We start from the raw sequence: 12,439 nt of genomic DNA, 5'->3' as shown, positions 1-12,439 counted from the left end.
CAAAGCTATAACCTAGCTACCATTTAAAAAAAACTTAGTAACAGCCTAGCAACCACACAATGCAATAGAAATAGCCTAGCAAACAACGACAATACCTTAGCAATGATTTAAAACAGACACAGAATGCAACAGAAACAGCCTAGCAACCACCCATAATACCCTAGCAACCACCCATAAATCCCTAGCTACGATTTAAAACAGACACAGAATGCAATAGAAACAGCCTAGCAACCACCCATAATACCCTAGCAACCACCCATAATACCCTAGCAATGACTTTAAACTGACACAGAATGTAATAGAAACAGCCTAGCAACCACCCACAATACCCTAGCCACGACTTAAACAGACACAGAATGCAATAGAAACAGCCTAGCAACCACACAGAATGCTACAGGAACAGCCTAGCAACCACCCATAATACCCTAGCAATGACTTTAAACAGACACAGAATGCAATAGAAACAGCCTAGCAACCACCCACAATACCCTAGCAACGACTTAATATTCAATAGAAATAGCCTAGCAACCACCCACAATACCCTATCAATGATTTAAAACAGTCACAGAATGCAACCGAAACATCATAGCAACCACCCATAATACCCTAGCAACGACTTAAACAGACACATAATGCAACAGAAGTAGCCTAGCAACCACCCATAATACCCTAGCAATGATTTTTAACAGACATAGAATGCAAAAGAAACAGCCTAGCAGCCACCAATAATACCCTAGCAACGACTTAAACAGACACAGAATGCACCCATATACCCTAGCAACAGTCTAGCAATTACATAGAAAACCAAATCTATACCCTAGCAACCACTTAAAAAGCCCTAGCAATAGCCTAGGAAGCAACCAGAATGCAACAAAAACAACATAGCAACCACGCATAAAACCCTAGTAACAGCCTAGCAACCACACAGAATGCAAATTAAACACCCTAGCAACCACCCAAAATACCCTAGCAACGACTTAAAACACACACAGGAAGCAAAGAAAACAGCCTAGAAACCACCCATAATACCCTTGCATTGACTTGCAGTGTGCAACAGAAACAGCCTAGCAACAGTATGCAAAAGAAACAGCCTAGCAACCACACAGAATGCATCATAAACCGCCTAGCAACCACCCATAATACCTTAGCAATGACTTAAAGAACCCTAGCAACAGCCTAGCAACCACACAGAATGCAAGAGAAACCGCCTAGCAACCACCCATAATACCATAGCAATGACTTAAAACAGACACATAATGCAAAAGAAACAGCCTAGCAACCACACAGAATGCATCATAAACCGCCTAGCAACCACCCATAATACCTTAGCAACGACTTAAAGAACCCTAGCAACAGCCTAGCAACAACACAGAATGCAAGAGAAACCGCCTAGCAACCACCCATAATACCCTAGCAACCACGCATAAAACCCTAGTAACAGCCTAGCAACCACACGGGAAGCAAGGAAAACAGCCTAGAAACCACCCGTAGTGCCCTTGCAACGACTTGCAGTGTGCAGCAGAAACAGCCTAGCAACAGTATGCAAAAGAAACAGCCTAGCAACCACACGGAGTGCATCATAAACCGCCTAGCAACCACCCATAATACCTTAGCAATGACTTAAAGAACCCTAGCAACAGCCTAGCAACCACACAGAATGAAAGAGAAACCGCCTAGCAACCACCCACAATACCCTAGCAACAACTTAAAGAACCCTAGCAACAGCCTAGCAACCACACAGAATGCAAGAGAAACCGCCTAGCAACCACACATAATACCTTATCAATGAATTAAAAAAGACAAATAATCCAACAGAAACATACTAGCAACCAAACAGTATGCAAAAGAAACGGCCTAGCAACCACACAGAGTGCATCATAAACCGCCTGGCGGCCACCCGTGGTGCCTTAGCAGTGACTTAAAGAACCCTAGCAGCAGCCTGGCAACAACACAGAATGCAATAGAAACAGCCTAGCAACCACCCATAATACCCTAGCAACAACTTAAAGAACCCTAGCAACAGCCTAGCAACCACACAGAATGCAAGAGAAACCGCCTAGCAACCACCCATAATACCCTAGCAATAACTTAAAACAGACACATAATGCAACAGAAACAGCCTAGCAACCAAACAGAATGCAACAGAAACAGCCTAGCAACCACTTATAGAACCCTAGCAACCACACAGAATGCAAGAGAGACCGCCTAGCAACCACCCATAATACCCTAGCAATGACTTAAAACAGACACATAATGCAACAGAAACAGCCTAGCAACCAGGCAGTATGCAAAAGAAACAGCCTAGCAACCACCCATAATACCTTAGCAACAACTTAAAGAACCCTAGCAACAGCCTAGCAACCACACAGAATGCAAGAGAAACCGCCCAGCAACCACCCATAATACCCTAGCAATAACTTAAAACAGACACATAATGCAACAGAAACAGCCCAGCAACCAAACAGAACGCAACAGAAACAGCCCAGCAACCACCCACAGAACCCTAGCAACCACACAGAATGCAAGAGAAACAGCCTAGCAACCACCCATAATACCCTAGCAATGACTTAAAACAGACACATAATGCAACAGAAATATCAACAGATTAAGTGAGAAACTTTTATTTTGAAATCATTCCTCTCGTGCGTTTACCGTAATGTCTAATTTATGTGCACACAGAAAAAAAACGGGGGGCTAGTTTGACCGTCTTTTTCGGAGTGGCGGCTGGCTTGACCGCAGTCCCAGACAAGGGAAGACGACCATGCAGAGGCTGTACAATGGAAGAGAAGCTTCAATAAGCTAAATAAACAGCCTTTGTAAATGTGCATGGGTTTAAAAAAAAAATCACCATCACAAAAGTTTTGTGTCCAGAAACAAAACAATAAAACATCACAGACACATTTGAATCCCATGGTTCATTCAAACACGTCTCTGAATATTAACAAGTGTAGCCTATAACCATTAATAAATGTGGGGGTTTCTTTATTTTTTTTCCAGTCTATGATTTTAACAAGCGACCGAAAGATGGCGCCCTTTTCAAACACGACACGAGTCTTTAGTATCTTAGCAACGAGTATGTTTTGCATTAGTCGTGTGTCCCCTGACGCTCGGTGATTTGATTACATTTTATATTAATCCTAATAGATTAACAGAGGTGATATTGAAAAATGAGCTACGTTGAACATCTTTGTGACCGAACCGAAGCTTTACAATTTGACAGAAGAAAAACCAGAGAGGAACAACGCAAAGAGAAGATTTTCAATGATAAAGTTCGGACGACGGGAGTAAGTTTATTTCATATCTCGGTAACGTTAAATGACGTGGTCTATCTTACGGCTTTGAGTTATTATTTTTTCTCTCGGTTAGGTTGATAAAGATGCCCTCGACCAACAAGTTAAAGAAAGAAGAGAACAAGAGCAACGAGAAGCGGATGAATTTAACGCTTACGGTTAGTCCTGTGAAACTATAATATCATCAGTTTATCATTATTTTTTTAGTATTAGCCAATTTACTCCATTGCTAACTGTTGATTTATTACCAATTAATTAAACAATTATTTATTTAGATTTCTCTTTTTTACATTTTTGTGTGACGTTATTTGGTGGATGGGAACCAATAGAGCACCATTAAATCCTACTGGGATAAGACGCAAAACACACTACATAAAGGAATTTTGTAAAGGTTTTAATGATAAACAGCTGATCCTACTGAAAAGACCAACCAAACTGGTGTGGCAGGCTGGTTTTAGAGGGCTTTGGACACCCCCTTTTTTTTAGCTGGCCAGGCTGGGAGTTAAACCAGCTACTGTAAGTCCAGCCTGACAAGCTAAAAAGTGTCCAGAACTCCTCCGAAACCAGCCTGCTTAACCAGCTAACTAAGCTGGGAGACTAGCTAAAACCAGCCAAGCAGTTTAGGTTTCAGCTGGTATCTTCAGTAGGGACAGCTGGTTCATAGAGGTATTTGTAATGGAAAACCATTACAATTTGTGTTGTTTGTGAAGCAGTGATGAATAAATATAGGCTATGATTGTCACATAACAGAAAAAAAAACATTAAGCAACAAGATTTGAGTTCCCCAAATGTTTTATTCATGTGATTTTAGCTAATGACCTCATGTTTGGAGATCGTGTCGCTTGTATCCTGGACCAGCGACAGAAGAAGGATGAGCGCCTTCTGAATGAAGCCATCACACAGTTCAGACAACAGTTTCAACAGGCCACCAGCAGACGTGAGTTTGATCTGAATGATCCAGAGCTGCTGAAGAAGCAGGAGGGGATGGAGATATTGCCCGGCCTTACAGGAGAAGATCTGGCCTTGTCGGACCGGCTGAGAAAGCAGAAGGATCAGCTTAGAGCATGGTGCATTCAACAGCAACAAGAACGAGAACAAACCAAACAACAGCTAAAACAACAAGGTATGTTAGTAGATAGGAATCCATTTACAAGCCAAGAACCCTTGGAGAGAGATGCCCTACTGTACATCAAAGTCTGCATCCGAAACAGGCAGCTGACTTGTTGCCTCACTTCCCTTATAAGGCAGTGACTTCGGTGAATGAAGAAACAAAGAGTGCCTTTGTGATAACTAATCCCATATTTGAAAAAAATATATACTAATTTCTCGCTAAAAAGCAATTAAAAGGTGTAAAAAAGTACAAATATAACGTTATTTATACTATATTTGTGCTCCAGCCACTTTCTTGGCAACTATTTTATTTTTTTAAACTCAACCAATCCCATTTAGACCCCCATCAATTCTGCAAAGGACCATAAGCAATATTGATATGGTTATATGCTGTAGAGTAGATGTCAAGTTGTAATCCTATATAACTATAAAATGTTAAAATCTTTTGTTTACATACTGTGAAGTGCATCAGTATGATCAAAGCAGACTGTCTTTGGACAACCGAGCTCTTGAACTGCAAAAGATGGAGGAGCAATGCAAGAAAGCTGCAGCCGCTGCCACCAAAGACTTCAACTTGGCACTGGTTAGTCCCAATAATAAGACAAGTAGGAAATACAATTGGAGAATATGAGTGATTCTCACGAAAACTTGGTTTTAAAAATGTCAAGCATGAAAATGTAAAAATTGCTTAAATTTACTTTTTTTCCCACCAGACATTGAAAAACAAAGTCTGGAGTAAATTGGAACATTAATTTAAAAACGTTTACTTATCATTTAACACTTTTTGTAACATAATTAAAAAAATTTGTCCTAAAAAATCTCATTACCGCAACAGTCAGAAAACATCAACACTGACATATTTTCAAAATGACACGACAAACCTGAAAGAACATAATTTGGAGATTCTACACATGCATTTAAAATCAAAGTATTATGCTTCTATTAATTAAATTAACATTTAATAAGCATCTGTTGCGGTAATGATAATCAAAATGTTGTGTAAGGATTCTGACAAGACAATATTTCAAATGAACTGTAAAAAAATGATCTTACCTGGTAGCCATCTTGAAGTAACTGGTCCATGTGCTTGGTCACTCAAAATCAAACTTTATTAAAATTCTGTATGTGTGCTTAAACTGTTCTCAAAAAGGGTTGCGGAGGATGAGAACATCAGGCATGGATACATCATTTTCCTAATTTTTCTTCATTATTATTATACATGAATATTCAGTAATTATTTTTTCCCTCATCTAAAGTAGTCTAGCAAAACATCCATTTATTTTTTTTCTTAATATTTTTGTGTTAATTTGATTAAATTACAACATAACGCATGTTCAAACACAGCCGGACACATTGCAGTAATGAGAATTTCAGCAGAAAATGAGATAAAATTTCCAATTATAAATTCTTATGTTGAAATCACACACTGTGCAAGGTAGAACACAGTATTGTGTTAATTCTGATGCTTTTTAATGTTACTGTATTACACATTTTAAAGCTAAAATCATTAGTCCCGTGGTGTTTCAGTGGTTTCGTGAGAATCACCCATATACTGCATGTAAAGGTTTTTATCCTTGATCATGCCATCATGTTTTTTTCCATCTCCCTGGTCATAGGCTGCAGAAATTAGACAGAGACGTCTTCAAGAGCGTCGAGAGGAGGAGGAAAATAACCAGACGGACATCTTGAACCAGCTTAACGGAGACCTGCTGACCGAAAACCCTGAACAGAGTGCTAGTGTGCTGGGTCTGTCTCGCCTCCGCAGGGACTGTTACAAGGGAATGACCCCGAAAGAGCTCCAACACTATACTCAATACCAGCAACAACAGGCAGAGGAGAAGAAGGTAAGCACGAAATTTTGTTTTGATAAAATCTTGCACGTAGCAGATGCTTTTGGCAAAATGACTAGCAGGGCAATTAAGCTACATGTTTTATGAGTATGTGCATTACCTGGTAATGAAACCCATGGCAATAGCATTGCTAGGGCATTTTACTGGACAAAAAGTTGTTTTTTAAATGAGTATAATTGAGATTAGTCAACATTTAGGAGTTTGCTAGCATAAAGATGCTATATAATAATGTGCAATAAACAATGTTTATTGTGCAGCGTGCTAGCCTTCAGCAGCGGGAGAAGGAGATGCAGGAGTATAACTCGCGAATGGCATCGGCCCGCACCGCATTGCTGCTTGAAAGACAGCAGGCACGGGCCAATAAGGAGATGCGCAGGGCTTTGGACAACACCAACACTCGACTGGCCCAGGACCACGATGCTCAGTGAGTGATTATAGCCGACAGGCCTGCATTACTAAATTTGTGAATGATTTTAAAATGCTTATTTGAAGTAGTAAGCAATGACACCCTGTTATTTATACTTTTTGCACCTACTTGTGTCTAGTTTATCCAAAAGCATTGACTGAATTTTACAGATTTAGCTTTTAAAAGGAAATTATCGTTACCTCTGTGTTTCTATTTACAGGCAGAAACATCTTCAGGAAGTTTACACCAACATTCCCGATGATCACTACTTTGCCCAGTTTAAAAGCAGCAATAGATAAGAATGACCGTCAGTAATGCAGAGCAATACAGGACAATAAAACATTTTACATACATTTGGCCATTCTGATTTTGGCATTGAGATTTTGTCACCATTGTTTTTGGTTTTAAACATTTATGTTAAAAACACATATTCATTCAATTCCACCTGTCAAGTTCAATAAAATACAAGAGTGTTTTAAAAACAAGAAGTGATTGTACATTGTGAATATCTACAAATTATTCTGTCCTAAAACCTCATCACAATTAGTACTGAGGTTCAAGTCCTCAATGTTGTTGCGAACAGCCTTTGAATGAAGTATAAAGATTCTGCAGCAGATGGCAGTACAAGCCAATTTAAGGCATTACAATTCATTTCCTCATATCAAACACACACAGTATATATTATAGTCTTTAGATTCCTGTATGTGCACATATTTGATTTAAAATAGAGCGAACAATACTCCAGTGTTAAAATTGTCATGGTTCAGAGACTAGTGGTACTTCCTAATAAACTCTCTAGTACAAATTTGTCCCATTTTACCAGCAAAGCTGCAATAGCGTTTTTCTTCATTTGATCTGGCAATGAGCTGTACCTAGAAAGAAATGAGACGACAATAAAAGTTAAACACATAATAAAAAGATTTGTTTATATAAAGATCACAACATGAATTTGATAAATTCAATTATATCTGGATTATTATGAATGGCCATATATAATCGTATGTATTACATTATATTAATTTATTTGACGTTTTTTGTATTAAGATATAATATATAAAAATCAGTTTTATATCAAATTTTAAAACCAACTCCCAATTTCCCAATTCTAATTATATACGTATTATCAAGCAAATGTGACACTGGACCACAAAACCAGTCATATGGGTAATTTTTTGTAATTGAGATTTTATATATTTACGGTTAGAAATGTAAAAAATATCTTCTTCATATATGACATCTTCCAGTCTGATCTTTACTTAATATCCTAATGATTTTTGGCATTAAAAATTTATAATTATGGCCCATACAATGTATTGTTGGCTATTGCTACAAATATATGCATGTGACTAATGACTGGTTTTGTGGTCAAGCGTCACAAGTGCTTTAAGGCTTTTAAAAAGTTAGACGTTTAAAAATATTTTACCTGAGAGAGTTTATTGTCAGCTTTTTCAATGTGCCTAAATCAGAGCTCAATCCTCCGAACCCCACAAAGGCTTCATAGAAATCATAAGAAAGTCCAGTAGCCCCAAAAAGAGACGGATCATCAGAGCTGATGACTAAAGGATGACCCTCGGCCATCAGCGCTGCCGCTGGGTGATTCCTCAGGTCTGAGACCAGTTTCAACACCTAAAACAAATCAGCACTGTATTCAAACCATTTGAATTATTTTAAAGTGGGGGTCTAAAGCTATTTCATGCATTCTTACTTATTAAAGGAATAGTCTATTATTAATAGTCTAAATTATTATTACCTTAACTAAGAATTGTTGATACATCCCTCTATCATCTGTGTGCGTGCACGTAAGCGCTGGAGCGCGCTGCAACGCTTCGATAGCATTTAGCTTAGCCCCATTCATTCAATGGTACCATTTAGAGAAAAAGTTAGAAGTGACCAAACACATCAACGTTTTTCCTATTTAAGACGAGTAGTTATACGAGCAAGTTTGGTGGTACAAAATAAAACGTAGAGCTTTTCTAAGCGGATTTAAAAGAGGAACTATATTTTATGGCGTAATAACACTTTTGGGAGTACTTCGACTCGGCGCAGTAACACCCTCCCTCTCCCATTATGAGAGTGAGAAGGGGAGCGACTTTTCAGGCGAGTCGAAGTACTCCCAAAAGTGCTATTACGCCATAAAATATAGTTCCTCTTTTAAATCCGCTTAGAAAAGCGCTACGTTTTATTTTGTACCACCAAACTTGCTCGTATAACTACTCGTCTTAAATAGGAAAAACGTTGATGTGTTTGGTCACTTCTAACTTTTTCTCTAAATGGTACCATTGAATGAATGGGGCTAAGCTAAATGCTATCGAAGCGTCGCAGCGCGCTCCAGCGCTTACGTGCACGCACACAGATGATAGAGGGATGTATCAACAATTCTTAGTTAAGGTAATAACATATTGTAATACTGAAAATGAGTAGACTATTCCTTTAACCCTGACCTGGAAACCACCGCTAAATCAAAGTGTCAGTTTAATCAAATACATTATTGTTAAACTATAATAAACTTTTAAAATACCTGATTTGAGATAGGACAAACTTCTATGGGCACATCCAACTTTCTAGACATCTCTTTGACTAAAGGGTGATGGGCCAAGGCAAAGCCGTGACCAATACGTGTGGTGTTGAATAAAATAGCATCCATAATGTTCTGATCCACATCTGCTCCTTGTAAATCTACGTATGGAATAAAGATGTTTGAATGAATGTTATTGTGTCAACCATAAAATAAAACACACATTGAACATTGCTTTGAGAGCACATGAGGCTAAAGGGCGACCAGATGTAAGAAGCATTAATATGTCAAAGAAACCTGTCTCTCCTGCATGGAAAAAGTAGGGTAGTTTAACACCCTCCTCTTCTGGTAAACTCAAAGCCTCCTTGAAGTACCACAACGGTCTGCCACGATCTTCTTGTCCAACCTGGAGTTATAGAAGTGATAATTCATCCATCTATAGTTAACGCGAATGTCAGCAAATGCTCAACCAACATATACCCACAAAGTCAAAGCCTGCCATGATGTCTGGAAAGTTCTTCTGTAATATCATTGCCTCCTTTATTGCGTTCACAGCCTCGGTTTCATTCACGCCCCTGCAAGATCCAAGAGAAATAAATAATAACTTGACTGGACTGGACTGAACGCATCTCTGATCTAATGCAATGTGTATCTAACCTGTTGACGGTGAAGATCACCCGAGCCCCTAAGGAGTCTGGGTAATCTGCTGTAAATCTTTTTACTACTTCCTGGTAGGCCTGCATACTCCAGTTTCTATCATTTCGTCTTCCATCAAGTTCGTATGTCAATGGTCAAACACAAATGAACATTAGTATATACTATAGTTTAATGCATTTGTGTACTAACTAAAGACCAACGTATCCATACCAATGGTAGCAAAGCTCTGATTTCCATATACATGACGTTGTCCGCATAGAACTGCCTGAGACCTTCATAGAGGTAGTCTTTAAATACAGGTGCATAAGTCACCAGTCCAAATAACACAACAAATGCCTTCTCGAACCTCTTCCACACCACATTTTGGCTGGGATAGGCTCTGTCTGGGTCTTCGGTGAAAAGTGTAAGATTTCGAATGAAACTGTGGAAGGGAATGAAAAATAACTTTAGAGAAACACAAAGAAACATCTCAATTTAAGACTCTCCCTGCATCACCTGTTGTCCAACTCAGTGCTGTTTTTTATCTGCTCCCTGAGGGATCGAAGCAGAGTCCACGGGGAGCAGTGCAGACGAGATGCAGGCGTCTTCCAGGAGAAGATAAACTGGACAGATTGATCATCGGTGAAGCACACGTAGCAGTTCTCTCTGTAGGTGACGTTCTTCACCAGCCATTCCACATCGACAATGGAAAAGTCATGAACATGTAGGGCGGCACCTGGTTGTTGGAAGAAAATATGATTTATCCTAGGAGTCCTTAACGGAAAACAGCACCGTTTTTCAATATTTTACTATGTTCTTACCTCAACTTAGATGAATTAATACAGCCCTACCTTTTTTTCAATGTGTGCACCCAATCCTTGTACGGCGCGCCGTGAATGTGTCAGCATCCAGCCCAGCCCCATTCACTCCCCAGGATCCAAACAGGGATAAATTCAGAAGCCATCAAAAACCTCCATGCCTCCCCCTTCAAAGACTGTTACATGAGTAGTATGTTGGCACAAAATAAAATGTTGCGACTTATTAAGCGGATAAAAAACTGAGAACTATATTGTATAGTGGAAGAGCACTTAGTTTGCAGCACTTCAACCTCGGCGCGCAGTAACATAATCACACCTGACTCCTCCCCCTCTCGCTCAAACTTCGGCAATATTACTGCACCTGATGTCAAAGTGCTGCTAACTAAGTGCTCTTCCGCCATACAATATAGTTCTCTTTTTTTATCCCCTTAAAAAAATCAAATTTTTATTTTGTGCCACCATACTTACTCGTGTAACTACTCATGTAACAATCTTTAAATAGGGAAAACATGGAAGTGCCTGGTGGCCTCTAAACTCACTCCTGCCTGAATCCCAAGGAACGAATAGGGCCAGGCCAAACGCCAACACATTCACGACGCGCTCAAAGATCAAGTGCACGCATTAAAAAAAGATAATCGTGTACTAATTTGTGTAAGTTAAGGTAAGAACATAGTAAAATATTGAAAAACAGTGCTGTTTTCCTTTAATCAGTGATAATAGGTTATTTAGTATTCAGCATAATTCAACTACAACACCTTTAGGCATCTTCTGAAGCAAACTAAAGATGGGGCTTTGCTCGATGAGGGGCTTTGCCTTAAAGAAATGCATGGACGGAGGAAACTGTCCTGTTTCCATCTCATGCTGTTTTAGTTTCTGGAGCTTTGCATCAAGGAGTTTCTCGTCCTTGTTTAGCTCTATGTCACCTCCTGTCCGTCTAGACTTCTCCTGCTTGATCAAATCCTCACGCATTCTGGGATCTGGTCCACAGTTGCATGAGGCAAACCACAGAAAGAGCATCCATACCTGTATCAGGCTTGGTAGCTTCAGTGTTTGCATGGCTTTCTTAGCTGATGGTATAATAAAACAAAGCAAACAAAGTGAACAGTAGAAAGGTACACAAAATCATTTTAATGCTTTGTAGGATTTATACTGACAGCATAAGCATGAATGCGGACTGCTGCTGACCAATGCAGAACATACGAGTTAACCTAGGAAGTTTTGTAATAACTTTTGTTATAATGAAACTGGGGTTTCCCGCTGATTCTCTTTTTGTCAGCAAGTTTCAACCATAAAGGTTCCTGTGGAAAATCAGCTGACATTTACTCAAACTGTGGACGTCTACAAGCACAGTTTAAACTGAATCCGTGTTGTCCTCTTACAAACAATGAGGGCATCTGTACAGACCCCCTATTACATGTAAACAAACCAAACACATGACAATCAGCAGCCTGCCTAAGTTAGCTGTACTCTGCCTGTTTTCACTAATAACGTTGGTTAACCGTTTCACGTGTTTTTGTCGATAACCTTCAAGAAGCCTTAAAATATTTTTAACTGAGACACCTATTGGAAAGTAAACATACGTTGCGCTGCGCTAAATGACAGGGATACAGGCACTTTCAAACAAAAACACGTAACATACAACAAATTAAGGTTATACGTCTTAGCTGAGACTTGGGTAAAGTGTGTCGTTTGGCAGCGATGTCGCTGAAATAGATCTTATTTAATTAAACCAAACCGATCTACATAGACTTTCAATAAAGTGTCTCTGCTTCTACACAACAGACAGCACAGCAGCCTGCCTTCAAAACACAGCG

The 12,439-nt window shown here is 39.3% G+C and overlaps 2 protein-coding genes across 2 annotated transcripts; one reads left to right on the top strand and one right to left on the bottom strand.

Moving 5' to 3' along the window:
• Positions 1 to 3,064: 3,064 nt before the first annotated feature.
• Positions 3,065 to 7,009, top strand: ribc2 (RIB43A domain with coiled-coils 2). Its single transcript, XM_055192809.2, has 7 exons — positions 3,065 to 3,284; positions 3,367 to 3,448; positions 4,102 to 4,413; positions 4,865 to 4,983; positions 6,017 to 6,244; positions 6,508 to 6,674; positions 6,877 to 7,009. The coding sequence occupies exons 1-7, from the start codon at positions 3,168 to 3,170 to the stop codon at positions 6,953 to 6,955; spliced, it is 1,104 nt and encodes a 367-aa protein (XP_055048784.2). The 5' UTR covers positions 3,065 to 3,167; the 3' UTR covers positions 6,956 to 7,009.
• A 99-nt stretch (positions 7,010 to 7,108) lies between these two features.
• ada2a (adenosine deaminase 2a) lies at positions 7,109 to 12,439 on the bottom strand. Its single transcript, XM_073868646.1, has 10 exons — positions 12,294 to 12,439; positions 11,381 to 11,696; positions 10,324 to 10,543; positions 10,046 to 10,249; positions 9,829 to 9,963; positions 9,656 to 9,746; positions 9,469 to 9,577; positions 9,175 to 9,332; positions 8,080 to 8,282; positions 7,109 to 7,528 (listed from the first exon to the last, which is right to left on the bottom strand). The coding sequence occupies exons 2-10, from the start codon at positions 11,679 to 11,681 to the stop codon at positions 7,420 to 7,422; spliced, it is 1,530 nt and encodes a 509-aa protein (XP_073724747.1). The 5' UTR covers positions 11,682 to 11,696; positions 12,294 to 12,439; the 3' UTR covers positions 7,109 to 7,419.

Source organism: Misgurnus anguillicaudatus, chromosome 6, assembly GCF_027580225.2.
Source record: "Misgurnus anguillicaudatus chromosome 6, ASM2758022v2, whole genome shotgun sequence".
Lineage (NCBI taxonomy): Eukaryota > Metazoa > Chordata > Actinopteri > Cypriniformes > Cobitidae > Misgurnus > Misgurnus anguillicaudatus.
The sequence above is the reverse complement of the archived record's forward strand: the minus strand, read 5'-3'. Positions and strand labels throughout refer to the sequence as shown.